The sequence below is a fragment of the Urocampus carinirostris genome, chromosome 13 (genome assembly GCF_059441175.1).
Source record: "Urocampus carinirostris isolate Australia breed hairy pipefish chromosome 13, RoL_Ucar_1.0, whole genome shotgun sequence".
NCBI classification, from domain to species: domain Eukaryota; kingdom Metazoa; phylum Chordata; class Actinopteri; order Syngnathiformes; family Syngnathidae; genus Urocampus; species Urocampus carinirostris.
The window spans coordinates 2,681,567-2,701,930 of NC_142361.1; the positions used below are offsets into that span (position 1 = coordinate 2,681,567).

Below are 20,364 nucleotides of genomic sequence, written 5' to 3' on the forward strand. Positions count from 1 at the left end.
ATTGTGGCCAATATAACCTGGACCGAAACGAACGATTTGTCTGCGTCGAATAGGCTTCGCACGAGCCACGATCGGCTCCGCATAAGTCAATACAGTATATTTTTCCGCATGTTCTATATTATCTCTGAGCAAGATTAATTCATAAAACGCCATATACTGGTATGCCTCGCGAGCCATTGGTTCCCGACCCCTACCCAGTAACTACAGATTACTCTTGTGGTTTTGCTTGGTTGTCAAAATAAACATTTCCTGTAGAAGTTGGACGTATCATTTCAAGAAGAGCTTTTACTGAGGAATTTAAAAACGAAAAACAGTATGTGTACCTTTTAAAATATGTTAAAATTGAAGATGTGAAGACGTGTAAGGTACTGAATTATAGTAAATTTTCTTCCGTCTCGCCTCAGCGTGCGCGGCGTGACACTATTTAAAATGGTATGCGGGTATTTGTTTTAACTCCTTGTTTTTGTTATACCAATCTCGTTTTCCCATTCCACTTCTATTACAGATCGTCTCGGTCACTGTTGCAGACAACTCTATCGTATATAACTAATATTGTCGTGGTATACAAGCAAATGTTATTTTCGATCAAGCATTTCTTTTTCGAGCCGATTATCTACACAAATGTTTTTTTTTAATTCTACATAGTCTGTGCCGCGTTGTGTTTATAATATTTATTATATCTTAGTATAGGGAATTTAAATCCTTCTTTGTAAAAGTGACTGTACACTTGAGGAAATGGTTCCGACCCGGTTTGGACTCACCTGTGCATATCAGTGATAGGACATGACGGTCGGTTTGGTAAACAAGATTTTAATAACTGTATTTCAATTATTAACTATAACGAAAAAGATACAACAGCAAGTCCAAGTAAAATAGTTCCTGGTGGAGAGCCCTAATAAATCCACAAAGTTGTGGGAAAAAGTCTGTGTAGAAAAATACACGAAGAAATAAATAAAGTTAATTTTGGAGTCATTTGTGAGAGGTTTCCTTCCTGAGTCACGAGCAGGCGATCTCCCTTAGTCAGAAGCTTCCGTTGCTGTGCACTGGTTAATACAGTGCTGATGGGCGGGGCATTGAGCTGAGTGCTGTACCCGTTACTTGGTCGCTCTGTGCTGGGTTTGACTTATTAGAGCAAGGTTTTTTTTCTAGTTCAATATTAAATTATTTATAAATAATATATATTTACAAACATACATAGGGTGAACGTATATGTATTACCTTTAGAGACATTGCATAATTTTTACAATGAATAAGTCCCCCTCCAACCTACCAGTTATGCCATCAAATATTTACATAAGCATACCTGACATTTTGGCAGAAAAGTCATTTTCTTGCTAGGAGTATTCTTTTGTTTATTTTTTTCGTCGAATCGTTCGCTTGAACACACGTGTTTTCCACGTCTCCGCGATCTTTCAAAGAATATCCATACCTGTCAACCTCCACGGCTCCATGCCCTTACAAAATGTTGTATTTTTCTTTACAAATAATTTTACACCATATTTTTTTCAAACGTGTTTATTTATGTAGTTTAACATGTTATATTGTACATGTGTTTCGTTATATCATATACTGTTAATTAACATTTTGAGATCCTGAGTTGCTCGACATGAATGAGGTTTATTATAAAAAAAGTTCAAAAATTAAGTAGCTTGGACGTACACTGTAGAAGAAAAAAAATACATGCAAATATAATTCAGTAGAATAATACATTTTCTTATTCAAATTATGAATTCATTTTCTGCATTCAATTATTGTTGGTAATATATTGATTGAAGGGATAACTACAAATCTGTCTTTTTTCATTTTCTCATTTTATGCTTCCTTATTTCTTAACTTCTTTATACAACATAATAATTCGTAATATAATGCACCAAAGCAAGTGAGCGGTTTGAGAGCCGGCTAATGTGTTGAGCTGAAAAAGCCGGTTCTCTAAAACGAGACGGACTTCATTTTACTACATCAAACCGCTCGCTTTGTTTGCAACGGAAAAAAACGATACCGAGATAGAGGCTTCCATGGTGAACTCGTTTGACTTGATTGATTTGGCGTTTCGTGATATTCGGTGTATACCGGATGGTACCCATAATTGACAATTTTGCATTTTTCCGTACAGATTTTCTCGTACGTCTTACACGTCTAAAAATGCATAATAAACGTACTTTGTACGGCAAAACCGTACAGGTTGACAGGTTATTTATCAGCGGTTTATTTAGGTTCATAGTTTCGGGGAGCTGAGCATCCAGAGTGACTGTCTGGTTGAAAACTTTTTTTTCATTGCACTCGAAGTGATATCCATTATCTGCACCGCTTACCCCACGTAGGTTCGTACTGAGGATAAGCGGTGCAGATAATGGATGGATGGCAACAATTTGATTAAAATATTTTGTCAAAGCCTTTTCAATTCTAAAAGGATGATTTTATCCATTAAATGCTGTTTTAGTTAAATGTTTGTTTCAAGGCAGTTACCTACCACAAATGAGCTGTTTTTATTGTAATTAACCAGCGATTAAAAACAGTAATGTTACGAATATTACATGTGTTAAAAACTTTTCCGCCCTCTACCATTAAACTTTTTACGCAGAAATTAACTGTCAAATTCCCATCAGATAAAACGGGAAACGAATGTTCAGAAGTGAAATCTATAATAAAAATAACGTACCTTTAAACAATTTTAAACACAATTAAATTTTGATTAATTACTGATTTAATCCCTAGAAAGTCTTGTAACATTCAATGGTGTCTCAACAGCCTTTCTTTGTATACGTTTAAATTTGCACTGAATTTACCCACAAACTCTCTGTCAAACAAACATATTCAAGGTTTTTCATGTGTATGTCATGTAAGGATAATTAAGGTTTTCTGAGCGCTTAGGTGCGTGTGAGCGTTTGTGCGTGTGTGTGTGTGTGTGTGTGTGTGTGAGTGTGTGTGTGTGTGTGTGTGTGTGTGTGTGTGTGTGTGTGTGTGTGTGCGTGTGTGTGTGTGTGTGGCGCACATTTAAGAGCTGATTCTGAATGCATCCAGCACTAATTAAGCCTCAATCGGTACCCATACCACAGTAAGCAATGGTCTTGCAAACTCCTGGATTACTGTTAGCAGACAATAAAAGCCACCTGGACTAAGTGTATGTCTGTATTTGTGAGTGTGTTCCTCACAATATTGTTTTTAGCAGCTACAGAGGCTGGGGCACAATAGCACTGTAACTCTGAGGACCTGACACCATGCTGTGAGAATTCACAGCTACTTGTCAGACATGCCAAAACAGAAATCCTTGGTACATTTGGGGAAGAGGTTGAGCAATCTTACCGTAAAAGGCATAAAGGCCTCAATGCTTAAGTCAGGGGTGCCAAACTTATTTTAGCTGGGGGCCACATGCTAGAAAAAGAAATCTCACAGTTGTCGGACTAGTAGGTTTTGAGAGAAAGAGGGAAGGAAAGAGAGAGATAAAAAAGAGATAGAGAACAAGGGAGACAGAGAAGGTGAGTATAGAGAGAGAAAAGGTGAGAAAGACAGAGAGAAATAGAGTTCACAAAAGAAAGGGAAAGGGAGAAAAGGGAGAGAGAAAGAGAAAAAAGAGATGGAAAAAGAAAAGAGACAGAAATAAAGAGAGAACGAAAGTGAAAATGAGAGAAACAAAGAAAGAAAGAGAATAAACAGCAAAAGAGGAAAAAGAGAGGGAAAAGGGAGAGGGAAAGAGAGACAGAGAAATTGAAAAAGGGTGGGAAAGACAGGGTGAAAAAGATAGAAAAGGCAGGAAGGAAGGGAAAGATGGAGTGAAAAGAAAGCATGAAAAGTAATAAACACGGCTTAAAAGAAATAGGATCACAAAGATTAAGCAAATAAAGGAAAAAAGTGTAGAAGGAAAAATGCAGACAGGATGAAGGATTAAACATTTTATTCATGAATTTAAGGCAGTATCAAACAACAGAGTAGTCACGTCAGTCTCCACAGAAAGTACTGCATCCAACTTAGTCATTTTGATAGTAGGCTAATATGTGTTGCATTCATTATAAGGCTTACAGTGAAGAAAATAAGTGTTTAAACACCTTGCTATTTTGCTATTTCTCCCACTTAAAATTCATGGAGGGGTCTGAAATTTTAATCGTAGGTGCATGTCCACTGTGAGAGAAATAAACTAAAAACAAAAATCCAGAAATCACAATGCATGATTTTTTAACAATTTATTTGTGTGATACAGCTGCAAATAAGTGTTTGAACCCCTGTGTATCATCTAGATTTCTGACTCTGACCCTCTGAGGGCTACGGAGCAATTGTCAAGCAGCTTGGTGAAAAAAGGTCCACTGTTGGAGCAATCATTAGAAAATGGACATGATGGTCAATCTCAATCGGAGTAGAGCCACATGCAAGATATCCCCTCGTGGGGTCTCAATGATTCTAAGAATGGTGAGAATCAGCACGGAACTACACGACAGGAGTTGGTCAATGACCTGAAAAGAACTGGGACAGCCATTTCCAAGGTTACTGTAAGTAATACACTAAGACGTCATGATTTGAACTCATGCATGGCACGAAAAGTTCCTCTGCTTAAAACAGCACATGTCAAGGCCCGTCTTAAGTTTGCATATGACCATTTGGATGATACAGAGGAGTCATGGGAGAAAGTTTTGTGGTCAGATGAGACCAAAATAGAACTTTTTGGCCATAATTCCACTAAGCGGGTTTGGAGGAAGAAGGATGAAGAGTACAATGCGAAGAACACCATCCCTACTCAGAAGCATGGAGGTGGTAGCATCAATCTTTACAGGTGTTTTTCTGCACATGGGGCAGTACGAGTGCACAGCATTAAAGAGAGGATGACTGGGGCAGTTTATTGTGAGATTTCAGAAACAACCTCCATCCCTCAGTCAGAGCATTGAAGATGGGTCGTGGCCGGGGTTACCAACACGACAACGACCCAAATCACACAGCCGGGAAAACCAAGGAGTGGCTCCGTGAAAAGCATTTCAAGGTTCCATCATGGCCCAGCCAGTATCCAGACCTTAACCCAATCGAAAACCTTTGGAGGGAGCTCAAATTCCGTGTTTCTCGGCATGGCTCTTTCAACATCTTTGGTTGGCGACCCATGGGCTTGCTTGTTCTGCCTGCAGAGCCTGTTAAAAAAGTCCTGGGGCTTTAATTGTGCTACTTGTACTTAATTTATTTATTTGATTTATTTCATTGTGTATTTTGATACACAATAAGTATTTGGACTTACGTTGATTATTTTGATCTATTATCAAATTAAATTTAATGTATTGTTGATCAGATAGATTTTGATGATTTGATTGAATAATTGTTTAAAAATAATAATAGATAAAATGTTGCTACAGTAACCCAGTACTTAAATAGTTTTTTTTCACCAAGTACTTTTTTTACTATTACTCAAGTTATTATTTGGATGACGATTATTTGGTGTGCATATTTACCTACAAAATACAACTGAATACAGTTATGGTGGCGCTGTCTTACGTACAAGAGCCCTGAATTCCCCCTCATGTGTAGATATTTTCCCTACTGTATATACTTGCATCTAAGCTGAATTTACATCACTAAAATCAGGCAGCTTAGGTCCCCTTTGCTTATGTGTCACCAGTAGGTCAGGAGCGCGTGCGGAGGGATGCATGTCTTATACAAGTATAACAAACCAACGAAAAATAATATTTTTGGGGTAAAATCTTGCAATACACGGTGCCTGGAAAAAAAATAAAATGTCATGTGCAGTACCAAGAAATGAAGAAAGAGTGGTCTAAAGCCAAAATGGATATGGAGCGTCTCTGCTAAGTGCTCGTTTGCACGCTCTCAAAATATGAAGGGTTTACTGCTTCCACAGGTTGATGTACACGTTTTCTTTTACTTCTTATATTATATGGCTGCTCAGAAGCAGTTGAAGGAGGTCAGCTTTTATATGAGTATATAATTAGTCAATTATACTTAACGAGTGTAAAATATACATAATTTGTAACTAGATAAGTTCTTCAGAATAACGTGCTACTTTTTGGTGTCAGTTTTTGAAGGGAAAACGGAATTTTTTTTCAAATGAAGAAACTAGTAACAGTACCTAATTCTTTATATCACTAATACTGCATTTCACATTGAGGTAGTGGACATCGGGCTGTTCTTGTTTGCACGTCAGAGCCATATAATATCCAACAAAGAAATGAGTACTCTGTACATGAGTACTTTGGTCACCTGTTGAGAGCAAATTTGAGAAGCATTGACAATTTAGTGTACAGCAGGATGGCGTGACGCCTGTGATGAAGGCCTGGGCACGAACAAGGAGCCATTTGTGCACACAAGACAAATCACAGGACTCACATGCTCTTTGCAAGGGAGGGACATGAACGCAAGCTAATCATCAAGATCTTCTTCATGTTTTTCGAGTTGTTTTGACAGGGAGTAAAAACGCCAGCATCCACTGGACTGTAGGACAAGGATTAAAACATGGAGGAAAGCCCAAGAGAAGCTCAAGATCGCACAGAAAATGCTTCGCTGAACAAAACAGGTACAAATGAAGTATTTTAAGGGTGATACTCATGCAACAAAGATGTGGAGCAGTTATTGGAAAGCAGTTAAGTTTTCTTTTCACAATAGAGGAGGCGTCTCTAACCTATTTTAAGAGTTAAACTACTTTTTGTTAATGATTAGCGCAAAGGGCACCCAGTTTGATATGAATTTCTAAAATAGCAACTGAGCTAGATGGCTTGCTAAATACCTAAAAAGTAACTAGATGGCTAGCTAAAAAGGAGGACAATATTTGGCTTGATGATTAGCACACAAAAATCAAACGTTAGCTAGATAGCATGCAAAAAAATGTAAAAAGCTAGCTAGATAGCTTGCTAAAATGTAAGAAGCTCAACAGGTAGCCAGATAGCTAGCTTAAAAAACTACACATCTTTTCCTCATTCGCCTTATAAAAGCCACATATTCAAATTTAGTTTGTTCTATTTCCTGTCAAATGATTCAATAAAAAGTGAATAAATAAATGTAATACATAAATAGATTCTCATTCTATTATTTTAATTAATTGCTTGATCAAAAATCATTAATACTTGAATAGATTTTTTGTACATAAAGTCCCATTTGTTTGAATTTCAAAAATAACAATTTATCCTGGTATTACTGTGTTATTAGCAGGTTCATTATTAAATAAAGGGTTAAATAGACTCATTCAACCAATAAAAAAAATAATAGAAAATCCCAATGACCCAGCACTGGTGACCTATCTTCAGAACAGGTCCTCAGGTCGCAGGCACTACGTTGGAGACCCCTACTTGAGGATTTGCCTTTGATCCTAGCTCCCTTATTGTTACCTAATGTAATACAAGAGCAAGGTGGTGACTATAAACAATTCCCATACCAATATTTTCAAACAGTAGGTAAAATCCCCTTATCATGGTGACATTTTTGGAAATTATTGTACATTTTGATATTTCAGAAATGTGGATTGGTTGCTGGAAAGCAAATCTAAATTTCCGATTGAATTTATATATTTACAGTTACTCATCTCATCTCATCTCATTAGCTGCACCGCTTATCCTCAGTAGGGTCGCGGGGGTGCTGGAGCCCATCCCAGCAATCATCGGGCAGTGGGCAGGGGACACCCTGAACTGGTTGCCAGCCAATCGCAGGGCACACAGGGACAGACAACTCACTCGCTCATTCACACCTAGGGACAATTTGGACCGGCCAATTCACCTGAAAGGCACGTTTTGGGAATGTGGGAGGAAACCGGAGTGCTCGGAGGAAACCCACGCAAGCACGGGGAGAACATACAAACTCCGCACAGGAAGTCTGGAGCTGGATTTGAACCCACGCAGGAGGTTCCCATGACTTGAACTGTGCCGCACATGCGCTAACCACTGCGCTGCCGTGCTGCCTATTACAGTTACATTTTATAATAATATGTTTTGTATATTTACTGTAAATACAATTATAACACGGTTCTCACAAGTTCCATAACTTTTGGCTCTGGGGCAGGATCGTGGCTTTCTGTTCTGAGGTGGGCCGGATACGTAAAAAGATATCAACTCAAACATTTTTAGTTTTGTATTTCAGTATTATGCTTTAGCATTCGGCCTACATTAACTCAATTTAAACTGAAAACTCAATGACAGAGAGAGAGAGAAAGAGAAAAGAAAAAAGAGAAAGGGAAAAACAAGAGAAAGGGAAAAAAGAAAGGAAGAAAGAAAGAGAGAAAGAGAGAAAGAGAAGGAGGAAGTAGGGTTAAATTAACTCTGTGGATGACCCCAAAAAAATAATGTGACTAGAAAATCTCAATGACCCAGCACTGGCTATTTTCAGAACAGGTCCCAGTGTATCTCAGCTGCCCTCAGGGGGCACTCTGGTTCCCGCAGGCACCACGTTGGAACCTACTGGTCTATACTAATCATTTGTATTTGAGGATAAAGATGCAATAAAAAAAATTGCATTGAATAAATATATGTTTTTTTATCATCGAGAAGTGTTTGTGTGATTCAGTATTAGGATTTGAGGATTTGTGAAGTTTTCTAGTATAATGACTTCTTGGCATCCCTTTAGCAATCTGCTGAAAGTACCTTTTTGTTCATCTGTTCACATGACAGCACAGTTATATTGCTGCGCCTTAAGGGAACGACTTTGTTTGTGCTGTCAGTGTGCTTCGCAAGGGTAGGAGAGAAAATAACGGGCAACAAAGATAAAGAAATCATGGCTGGATAAAAAATAAAAGTCCTACGTGGCACAAAGCATTCGTCAAGAATTCAGAGAAACAGCACGGACCAGTTGATACATCAGCTATCTGACGCTGGTGAACTGTCAGCGCTGTCATGATATGCCAGTGGGTAATGGGCTCGATGTGCACGTAATCAGTTCATTAGTTCTCTGGTGCACTCTGGATGGTGTTAGCATGCTGGATTTGACAAAGGCCAACTGGAAAATATATATATTTCACATATGACAACGTCGAGAATCTGCGTCTACGTGTCAAGAAACTTAAAAGGGGCGACTACTCATAGCCCGAGCTAGTTACAATAACTTGTTAATTTATACAGAAAATATTCAATTTAAGTAAAAATTTGTCAATTAGGTGACTAAGAACTCAGTGGTCACTCTGTCAGAGCCCCAGCATTTTTTTGTGGAGAGAGGCTAATTTTTTAGAGAAAGGCGAACTTTCCAGAAGAACAACTGTCTCCGCAGAAATCCACCAATCACGCCTGTATGGTAGAATGGTTGGACGGAAGCCACCTCTTTTACAGGGCTTTTGACCTAAGACTGGGAAAAAGGTTCATCTTTTAGCAAGACAAGGACCCTGAGCACACAGTCAAGATATCAAGAGGTGTTGCAAAAAGGAAAGGACACCTCTGCCCTAAGATAGGTGTGCCAAGCTCTTGGTGTCATATTTAAAAAGACTCGAGGCTGTAATTTCTCCCAACGAAATTTTCAGCAGAGGTTGTGAATACAGAGATCCCTCGGTTTTCGTAGTTGTTTGGAACCAGTACCACCCGCACAAAATGAAAATTTGCGAAGTTGTAAAGTAAAACGAAATTGGAGGGCTTCTTCTTTCAGTAAGTGTTAGAGAGCGGCTGGCTAGCTGCCCGCTAGCATCAGGTGTCCTAAAATGTAGACAGATCTCCTTGATGATTAAAATATGTCTCGAATGTAGCTGTTTTCAATGAGTTGTAGCTCCAGGCCATCCATTTCTTGTCTAATAGAGCTGGCGTGGCAAGATGCAGGGTCCGCAGCAGTGGCTTTGTAGAGTTCTTAGCATAGCTGTTAGCAGAAGGCCGGACCATTGGCACCGCTCTTGCCTTCTCACTGACGGCGCCCTATTTTCTCCTGAAACCCAATAGTAATCCAAAGAGCACCCTATGGTGATAACCATTACTTTGCGCTGTCATGACTGTCCTCAGAGTCCGATTTAATTGATGAGTTTCTTTACAATATAACGAGCTGCTAAAAGCAAGCGGTTGCCATACTTCTCAGTTTGTTTACAAGGCAGTGCCCGCCTGCTGTTTGACTGACGGCATACACCAGCCCATCGCAAGTCGCACACACAGACAATCACACCAGCCTATCACAGTCAAAGAAACAGATAGTCATACCCACCCAACACAGAGCGCCCCCTTTAGTTTTTTCCCCGCTGCTGTTTAACAGAACACAATGCACAAGACAATGATATCAATGACAATATGGACAAAATCCACGAAGGAGTTCACCAGCAAAACCTGAAGCGCAGAGTAGCGAGGGGTCTCTGTATTATGGGGTTTCTTGTTTATTTTTCTTAGTTTTTTTCTGTTTTACTGGCATATAAACTGAACATAGGATTATAAGTCAAATCAAATCAAATTTATTTATTTGTACAGAAATATTGAAATCAGGGGTCAGCTTTTATGTGTCTTTTTGGTTGTGTGTCACCTGTAGTGAACAATAGGCTTTGCTTGGATGGGATGCATGGCTTGTAGAACAACAAGCCAACGGCAAACCAAACAGGAGCAAAAGTAGAAGTGTACTGAATTTTGAAGATTTTGTATGTAAAGTTATTTTACAATACACCATGCCTGGAGAAAAAGGAAAATGTATGTTCTTTATTGCTGACTACAAGCTAAATCTGACAAAGGCTGCTGAAGAAACAACCTAGAAGCAGCAAGAATGTTTGGTGTGGATGAAATCAATGTCAGACGATCAGCAAGGGATGTAAACATGGACAGTACCCAAAAATTGAGTAGAAGCCCAGCTCTCAATATTGCACAAGCAAAGAAATATGACAGGTTCATAGTTTCATAGGTTTTCTGCTCCTGTTTTTTTCAAATTTATTTTAGTATGTGACTATTTCAAAGAGGTTTTAGAGGGTTGGCTCATATGTGATATAAGCTTATATGAAAGAATATATTTTACAAAAATCTCAGACATCTTTTAATGTAATATAGGGTGTTGTTTGTAGGATTTTTGGACAGAAACTATAATCAATTTGGCCATAATACCGTAACATAACAAAAAGTGAAGCATTGCACACAGCACACTCGGCGCCATTGTGCAGCAAATGTCACATTTCTTCTTTGTGAAAATAAAAATCGTGCAATACCTATTTTCTTGACTCGTGAATTACATGTGAAGAGGAATTGTATATCCTTTATGTACGTTTAATATTTGGGTTTGAACAGTAATCACAGGGGTGTCCTCATTGTAATCAATTTGTAATCTTATTTTTACAAAACATGCATTTTGATGACTAAAATATGCACCAAAAACTCAAAAACCTGTAGACCAGGAGTAATAAATCTCAAAAACCTCAACATGAGGAAAATGAAGAAACCTTGAGAAGGGACTGCACATGAGGTAGGACCAGGGTGCAATGGATGTTGCAATAACAAATAATACACAGATATCTTCAACAGGAAAAATAGGTAATTCATAAACTATACAGGACTGTCTCAGAAAACTAGAATATTGTGATAAAGTTCTTTATTTTCTGTAATGCAATTAAGAAAACAAAAATGTCATACATTCTGGATTCATTACACATCAACTGAACTATTTCAAGCCTTTTATTATTTTAATATTGCTGAATTTGACTTACAGCTTAAGAAAACTCAAAAATCCTATCTCAAAATATTAGAATATCATGAAAAAGTATACAAGTAGGCTATTCAACTAATCACCTGAATCATCTAATTAACTCGAAACACCTTGCGAGGGTTTCCTGAGCCTCAAAAACACTCAGCTTGGTTCAGTAAACAAAATCACAAGTATGGGGAAGACTGCTGATCTGACTGCTGTCCAGAGGACCATCATTGATACCCTCCATCAGGAGGGTAAGACACAAAAAGAAATTTCTCAAAGAGCAGGCTGTTCACATAGTGCAGTTTCAAAGCATATCCACAAAAAGTCTGTTGGAAGGGAAAAATGTGGCCGGAAACGCTGCACAACCAAGAGAGATGACCGCAGCCTTAACAAAATTGTGAAGAAGAGCCGCTTCCAGAATTTGGGGGAGCTTCAAAGACAGTGGGCTGAAGCTGGAGTCCAGGTATCAAAAGCCACAGTTCACAGACGTGTCCGGGAAATGGGCTACAATAGCCGTATTCCCATGGTCAAGCCACTTCTGAACTCAAGACAACGGAAGAAGCGTCTGACTTGGGCTATGGAGAAGAAGCACTGGACAGTTGCAGAGTGGTCCAAAGTCCTCTTTTCAGACGAAAGCAAGTTTTGCATTTCATTTGGAAGTCAAGGCGCCAGAGTCTGGAGAAAGGCTGGAGAGGAGCAAAATCCAAGTTGCTTGAAATCCAGTGTGAAGTTCCCACAGTCAGCAATGGTTTGGGGAGCCATGTCAGCTGCTGGTGTTGGTCCACTGTGTTTCATCAAGTCCAGAGTAAATGCAACTGTGTACCAAGAGATTTTAGAGCACTACATGCTTCCATCTGCTGAAAAGCTCTATGGAGATGAGGATTTCATTTTCCAGCATGATCTGGCACCTGCCCACAGTGCCAAAACCACCAGTAACTGGTGCACTGACCATGGCATCACTGTCCTTGATTGGCCTGCTAATTCCCCAGACCTGAACCCCATCGAGAATTTGTGGGGTATAGTTAAGAAGAAGATGAAAGACACCAGACCTACAAATGCAAATGAGCTGAAGGCCGCTATCGAAGCATCCTGGGCATCAATAACACCTCAGCAATGCCACAGGCTGATTGCCTCCATGCCACGCCGGATTGATGCAGTAATCCGTGCAAAAGGATTCCCAACCAAGTACTGAGTGCATCAATGGACATTTTCAAATGTTTGATTTAGTTTTGCTGTTATAAAATTATTTTTTTACTTTGTCTGAGGAAGTATTCTAATATTTTGAGATAGGATTTTTGAGTTTTTTTCAGCTGTAAGCCAAAATCAGCAATATTCAAATAATAAAAGGCTTGAAATAGTTCAGTTGATGTGTAATGAATCCAGAATGTATGACATTTTTGTTTTTTTAATTGCATTAAAGAAAATAAAGAACTTTATCACAATATTCTAATTTTCTGAGACAGTCCTGTATATCAGGAAAAAGAACAAACCACCCCTGAAAGAAGATCAAAGAGCTCAGAAACTGTACCAGTGCAAATATTTTGGCAGCTTAATCCTTTTGTTTCTTTCACACAACATTTAGCCAGCACATCAAATGTAATTAAATAATGATCAGAAGTAACATTAGTACACGGTAACACTGTCACATTTGAGGTTGAAACTCTTTGAGTCAGAACCAAGTCCAGTGTGTTTCCATCGGCAAACCACTCAGTTGATTAAAACCAAATGTGTCAATTAGAGACCAAAACGCAACAGTAAGTGAACTGAGTGGGGAACTCATGTGGATGTTAAATTCCCCATAATTATTATTTTGTCTACTAGGTCAGACAACAGTTCCGAGAATTCATCTAAGACCAAGTATGATCCAGGGGCGCAATAAATAGTTACTACAAATTTGACATGAAAGAGGAGTGCATGACACGAGCCTCACAGGCCCTCTAATTATTAGAGGCTCAGGGAGTTAATTTAAGTTTTTTTTTTTTCCCAGAAATAAGCACAGCACTGCCACCCTTTTTCAAAGAGCGTGCTACGTGACAGCACACCTAATCAGGGGGGGAAGCCTCATTTAACTGTAAAATCTCATCAGGTCTCAACCAAGTTTCACACAGACGAATCAGGTGAAGTTTGTAATCGTGAATAAGATCATTAAAAAATCAAGCTTTTGAAGCAGGCGATCTAATACTCAAAAGACCCCATTTCAGCTGTGCTGCAAAGTTCTTTTTTTAAAATGTCACAAAATTCTGCAAACAAGGATACAAACATTCATTGCTGGGCGAGGATACTAAATGTGTGCACTTTGTGTCTCATCTCATCTCATTAGCTACACCGCTTATCCTCAGTAGGGTCGCGGGGGTGCTGGAGCCCATCTCAGCAAACATCGGGCAGTGGGCAGGGGACACTCTGAATTGGTTTGCACTTTGTGTATATTCCCATATTCCGATTCCCACCACTCACCCAATTCACCCAATCAAATTGCTACAATTGCTTTGCTATAGCTTTTGGGTGTTTATAGTTTGTTCTGTGGCTTTTCATCATAAAGTATCTACTTAATGAACAAAAATAACTTAATGAGCTTCCATATAAAGGATTATTTAGCGACTTACAGCCAAACGGGGTCTGTTGGTGTGACACCTTGACTGTAAACTGTAGTCAAGACTGTGCCCTATATCAGGGGTCGGGAACATTTTGGCCCAAAGAGCTATAATTACACAGTATATTTTTTTTTGGGAGAGCAAGTCATACCATATTTTTTGAGAGAAAATTCAGCCAAACCGCCAAACTCGCTTTCTAGATAAAAGCGAATTTTTAGCATATTTTATTTCTCTATGTGACGTTAGATGACTTTAAGGAATCTTTGAATTGAGTTGGGTATTGTTAACACAATGGAGAAAATATTTAACTTTCGAATTATTAAGGACACCTCAAACTATGCACCCTACCTTTAAACTTGTCTCCCTCCCACAGTTACTTAAAGCCTCAATGCGTTATATTTGACCACTAGATGGCACTGTGTTGTTTGGTAAGAGCAAGGGCTAGTGATGCTCAGCAGAGGGTGGCGGCAGGATGCCGGAAGAACATGCGGTCGATCCAAAAAAAGATTCCAACGGTGAAAAAGAAATACAAATTTCTCGACCTATGATTTCTTTTGATAAAAGTTAACATTGGTATGGTATTTCATGTATTTTTGCACAGTGTTCATATCAATATTTTTTTTCCTGGATGAAAGATTATTTGAGCCTATCCCAGTCATATCCGGGCACTGGGCAGGGGACACTCTGAACTGGTTGCCAGCCAATCGCAGGGCAGCTTTAAAAGTCTATTAAATCTATTTCTATTTTTCCAGACAGGGAAGAAAAAAATGAACAAGATGTTAGCAAAGGGGTATCACAGGTAAGAAATTCTTATTATTCATAACAATTTATACTTGAAGTTTGTTACTTTTCGAATCACATGTCAAATGTCAATGGATGAGGGCCAAATGTGGGCCGCCAATTTTTTTCTGTGGGCCGCAAGAAAAGAGAAAGATTAGCTGCATTGCGTAATGTCAGTTTTAGATATGGTTGTTGCTAAAGCCAGGCACCACTTGCAAAAGTTCCATTCATTCATTCATTCGTTCATTCATTATCTGCACCGCTTATCCTGAGTAGGGTCGCGGAGGTGCTAGAGCCCATCCTAGCTATCTTCGGGCAGTGGGCAGGGGACACCCTGAACTGGTTGCCAGCCAGTCGCAGGGCACGCAAAAGTTCCACTGTAGCTGTATTTGCTTACTACCATTAATTAACCAGATAACATAGAGGAAACTTATCTGATGTTATTTTATCAGATAAAATCAAGAATGGGCTGTTTAAGCCAATACGAAAAAGGGCTACACTATATACAAATAAAGATGAATTGACTTGACTTGACCTTCTTTACCTCTTTCTCTCTTTTTTCCCACATTCTTTTTATTTCATTTTCTCTTTGTCTTCTTTTCTCTTTCTATCGTTCTTTTTCTTAAGTCTTTTTTTCTCCACTTTACTGCCTGTCTTTTTTATATCTCCCTTCTTTCTCATTCTCTTATTTTCTCTTCTTTCTTGTTTGCTTTCTTTCTTTTTTGCCTTCTTGCTTTCCTGCTTTATTGGTTTCTTGCTTCCTTGCCTTCTTTCTAGCGTTTCCTCTTTATCTTTTTCTTTCTCTTTGTTGCCACATCTTTTGTTTATCTGTTTCCATGTCACTGTTCCACTTATTTCAACTTTTCTCCCAGTCTCTTTTTTCTTTTTTTCACTTTGTCTCTCTGTTTTTCCCTCTGTCTCTCTTTCTCTCTTTCTCTTCTCTTTCTCATTCTATATGTTTTGTTTCTCTCTCTCTGTTTCTTTCCCCATTTATTTCTCCTCTTCTTGGTCTCTTTCTCTGTTTTGTTTCCCTCTCTTCATTTCTTCCTTTTTTTCTCTTTTTATCTTCTCTCTCTCTCTCTCTCTCTCTCATTATTTTCCCTGTCTTCCTTTCTTTTTCTTTTTTCTGCTATCTTTTTGTCTTCTCTCTCAGTTTCTCTATTTTCATTTCTTACTCTTTCTCTCTTCCTGAGTTTTTTCTTTACCTCACTCTTTTTATATTTCTTCTCTCTCTCTCCTCCCCTTTTCTCCTTCTATATGTTGTTATTTCTCTCTCTGTGTCTTTCTCTAATTATTTTTCACAATGCCTGTCTCTTTCTCTTTCTTTTCTCTTTCTCTCTTTCCCTTTTCTCTTCTGTCTTTCTACTTCTCTCCTTTTCTTTATTTCTGTTTTTGTCTTTCTCTTTCTTTAGTGACTTTTCTTCTACATTTCACTGTCTCTTTTTATCTCTTTCTTTCCCCTTCTCTTTTTTCTCTTCTCTCTTTTTTCTTTCTTTCTTTCTTTCTTTCTTTCTTTCTTTCTTTCTTTCTTTCTTTCTTTCTTTCTTTCTTTCTTTCTTTTTTGCTTTCTTTCATTCTTGCTTTCCTGCTTTCTTGGTTTATTTCTATCTTTCTTTTTCTTTCTTTTCTACTCTTCTGTAAGAGTTTTTTTCTACAATGTTGCCCCGAGCTAAAATAAGTTTGACCTCCCTGGTGTAAAATATTGTTTTAACACAGTTGCAGAGCCTGGTGGCGGAGCTGCGTGAGGGGCTTCAAGTCGCCCTGGCGGAAATGTGCGAGCTGCGACAAGAGGACCGGCGGCTGGAGGAGAGACTTCTGTCCCACCAGACGGACGTGGATGATCGCATAATGGGCCTTAAGAACCTGCTCAACACTTTCAAGGTACTGTGTACACTGCTATGGTAATCTCATACTTGGGCACGTTACCGAAAGAAAGTAATTAGTTACAGTTACTAGTTACTTCATTGAAACGGTAATTCAATTACCCCCAGATTACTGACGCCAAAAATTAGCTAGTTTCTCTGAAAGTAACTATCAAGTTACATATTACTGAACATAGAAGCCGACCCGCTGAAATTAATGTTTATTTGTATAGCCCTTAATTACAAGAAGTCTCAAAGTACTGTAAAGATTCCAAACTACTGTTACTTCATGGATCTTCCATGTGGAAATTCATAGCAAAATGACTAATTAGTACTGAAAAGTAGCTTGATGCTTGAAAAGGTATGGATACCGGTGCATTACACCATTACAATGCTTTAAAATAGCCACATAATAAAAGGAATGGTAGACAATGAATAAGATGTAGAAAAGCCATTTTATTCCTTGGCTCGTGCAATCTTGAGCAAATGAATACTTATTCGAGACACTCCTTATCAGTTTTCACTTCAAACCACTTGCAGATCTCCTTCTCCATTTCTTGGTACTGTCTAAGACAGACCTGGGCACTCCGTTCCTGGAGGGCCGTATGTTCTGCATGATTTTTGAGGTTTCTCTGATCCAATACAGGTGATTCCAATCACCGGTATCGTTAACGAGCACTTGCTAGCTTGCTAACGAGGTTATAATTTGTATCACCTGAGTTAAAGAAGAGCAAACTTCAAAATCTGGCAGGACGTATGGCCCTCCAGGACCGGAGTGCCCAGGTCTGGTCTAAGATGTTTTGATTTTATTCTCCAGGCATTGTGTATTGAGTATGTCCACCAACCTGTGGAAGCAGTGAACCCGCTCAAAATTCTTGGCTTGTCTATTTTGCAAACTTGCAAACATCAGCCAATTGCTCCCCTAATTATTGACTGCAATTCCCATAAATAAGATATTTAAAAAACAACTCACGTGGCTCCTATTTACTCACAGCAAGACACAACATTAGCAATCTACGATGATGTTGTCATCTGCTACCCGTAACCGAGACGATTAAGGTTAGAACCAAATGGACAAGAAAAGATGGGTCTACCGAAAAAAAAACAATTTTTAAAAATTTAATTTTGTAATATTTTTTTTTTATCCGTACAAAGATATTCATATGGCTTATACAAATTTAAATGATACAAAACATATAATTTATGGGAAAACTGTACAGAGTTTACATGAATGTAAATGTAAATGGTCTGCACTTATGCAGCGCTTTTCAAGTCACTGAAGACCTCCCAAAGCACTTTATAATGTACTTCCCACTTACCCATTCACAGACACTCACACCCCGATAACAGCGTCAGTCATGCAAGGCAACTACCTGATTATCAGGGGCATTAGGGATTCAGTGTTTTGGGGTGTCTTGAGTTGGTAACCCACTAAATTTAACCTAACCATGCTGCTTGTACAATGTCAGTTCAAGTATCGAACAAACCTGCATTCAAACCCACTAATGTATTTGTACGATTAGTCTACCTACGTTAGTAATTACTAACTTTTATAACCATTTTTGTCAAACAGCTTCATGTACCTTATTACTTACCAATATCTACTGTCCCTATTGTGCATCAACTACATCCCACAACCCAACCTAATGACCAACCATCATCAATGCCAAACACCAGTCAACCTGGATCAATCTTCTGATTACCTCCCGTTACTTTTTATTATTTTATTTATTATTATTCAGCCAGTATCAACCATCAACATGATATCTACCGGAAATCATTTTGTCAAGCAAAGCTATCGACGTGACGCGTCGCCTTCGATCGGCGCCGGGTTTTTAGACCCAACTGCTGTGTTGGGAGTCATTAGGTGACCAAACCCCCCAATTCCAACCCTTAATGCCGAGCGACAAGCAGGGAGGCAATGGGTACCAATGTTGTAAGTCTTAGGTGTGACTCGGCCGGGGCTTGAACCAGCGACCTCCCAGTCTCGGAGCGGGCGCCCTACCATCTAGGCTACCGAGCTGGCATTGTTAGGGTCTGGCATACATCCCAACACCAGAGGGCCCCAACTGGCAGATGTGTCCAATTATCATACACATGTGCTCAACTATCCTGAACCATTTAAAATGATTTTTTTTATTCAGTAAATTTGGTAGGGTCATTTAAAGGTTTTCTGTCTGCCTTACTTCCATTTCCACTGCCATATTAGATTTGTTTGTTTCTGGTTTTATTTATAACTTTGCTCCCTGTGTCTACCATTTCTAGTTTCAGTCTTTGTTTCTGATTTAGACTTTTTTAGGTTTGATTTTTGTTTGGACATGTGATTTTTCTTTTTTTTTTTTTGCCATTGACATTGTGGTTTTCGTTGTCATTTTTTATTTCAATTCCACCACCACAGCAGGTTTGTTTAGTTCTGGTTGCTTTGTTAATTCGCTACTTGCTTTATCCAGTTCCAGGTTTTGTTTTTTGTTTGGGCATTTTGTGCTTTGTGCCCACTTGATCTATTGTTACTTTGGGCATTGTTTTGTTAATAAATACCATCCTTGATTTGAGCACCCCTGCCTCCCCCACATCATCCACAACCAAAACTTAACGCCCACTTTACTTCCCTACCAATTATACTAAGTCGATTTAACTTCTATCCACACAACTCAAGCTCCCTGACCTAAAACGTCCCTCTGACAATGAACCCATCTACCCATTCCCAGGAGGAGCTGAGTGCGACCTTTTTCCACATCCAGAATGTGTCCCATAGACAAAATGAGGTGGTTAAACAGCTAGAACAGTTGCAGCCAGAGACTACTGTCCCTTTTCAACACAGGTAACATACCCCCACCCTTAAAAACAGACAAACTGTTATGCTGAATAGCACAGCATAAGAGAAAGTAAATTTGAGACATATTTTTTTATCGTTAAAAAGCAGGAAGAGTTCCAGGTCCGGCGTGCTGAGCACTTCTGAGGACGAGCGCATTTGCGCAGCAGGCCTGTCACAACTTGGCAGCATCAATCGCTACTTTGTCGATTCGCTGAACTCGCAGAGTAGTGGCATGTCTTCGCAGGGTAGGGATTGTTGTCTCTAATTGAGCCACTTGGACTGAATCAGATCAAATGAAACGTGTTGTAGCATCCAATTCGGAGCGGCAGCGAGGGGCTTTGTCCAGAAGCCAAGCATGGGGGAACGGCAAAGGAGACACAACAATGCACAACAGCCTAAATGAAAACGGTAAGACAACTTGACCATGCTTCTACTATGTACTATTAGTGTACGAATATAAATCAGTGGTGGGCCTGCAAGGCCTTCTCAGGTGGCCTGAAAACATCTGAATCATGTGATAATTATATATTGTCCATCAATACTTATTCAATTCCAAACTGTCTGCCAGTTTCCTTTTATTTCTTCTCCCTGGTTACGTTGCTTTGCACAGATAGCATTTTATCACTGAGCCATATGTACTCATGAAAAGAGCCATACATGGCTCGCGGGCCATAGGTTTCCAACCTAGAGTGGGATGGCGGGATCCAAATTACTTCTCCTCTAAAATGAAATAGGAAATTTCCCTTTCATAGTCTGTTCGGTCTCAAATGACACATCACTA

The 20,364-nt window shown here is 39.1% G+C and overlaps 1 protein-coding gene and 1 long non-coding RNA gene across 7 annotated transcripts in view; one reads left to right on the forward strand and one right to left on the reverse strand.

The window, feature by feature from the left end:
- The window catches only part of LOC148353487 (uncharacterized), a 52,962-nt gene extending 51,925 nt beyond the window's left edge, over positions 1-1,037 (reverse strand). The window contains exon 1 of the long non-coding RNA XR_015852468.1: positions 762-1,037. This is a non-coding gene — a long non-coding RNA (uncharacterized LOC148353487). The remainder of the gene's footprint in view (positions 1-761) is intronic.
- A 5,322-nt stretch (positions 1,038-6,359) lies between these two features.
- The window catches only part of arhgef33 (Rho guanine nucleotide exchange factor 33), a 62,736-nt gene continuing 48,731 nt past the window's right edge, over positions 6,360-20,364 (forward strand). For 5 of the 6 annotated variants that reach the window (XM_088351360.1, XM_088351361.1, XM_088351365.1 and 2 more), the window contains exons 1-6: positions 6,360-6,499; positions 14,879-14,925; positions 16,623-16,787; positions 19,477-19,589; positions 19,689-19,828; positions 19,893-19,991. In XM_088351360.1, the coding sequence (XP_088207486.1) occupies positions 6,439-6,499; positions 14,879-14,925; positions 16,623-16,787; positions 19,477-19,589; positions 19,689-19,828; positions 19,893-19,991 (625 nt within the window). In that variant the 5' untranslated portion in view covers positions 6,360-6,438. The remainder of the gene's footprint in view (positions 6,500-14,878; positions 14,926-16,622; positions 16,788-19,476; positions 19,590-19,688; positions 19,829-19,892; positions 19,992-20,364) is intronic. The other variant, XM_088351363.1, reaches the window with a different exon arrangement.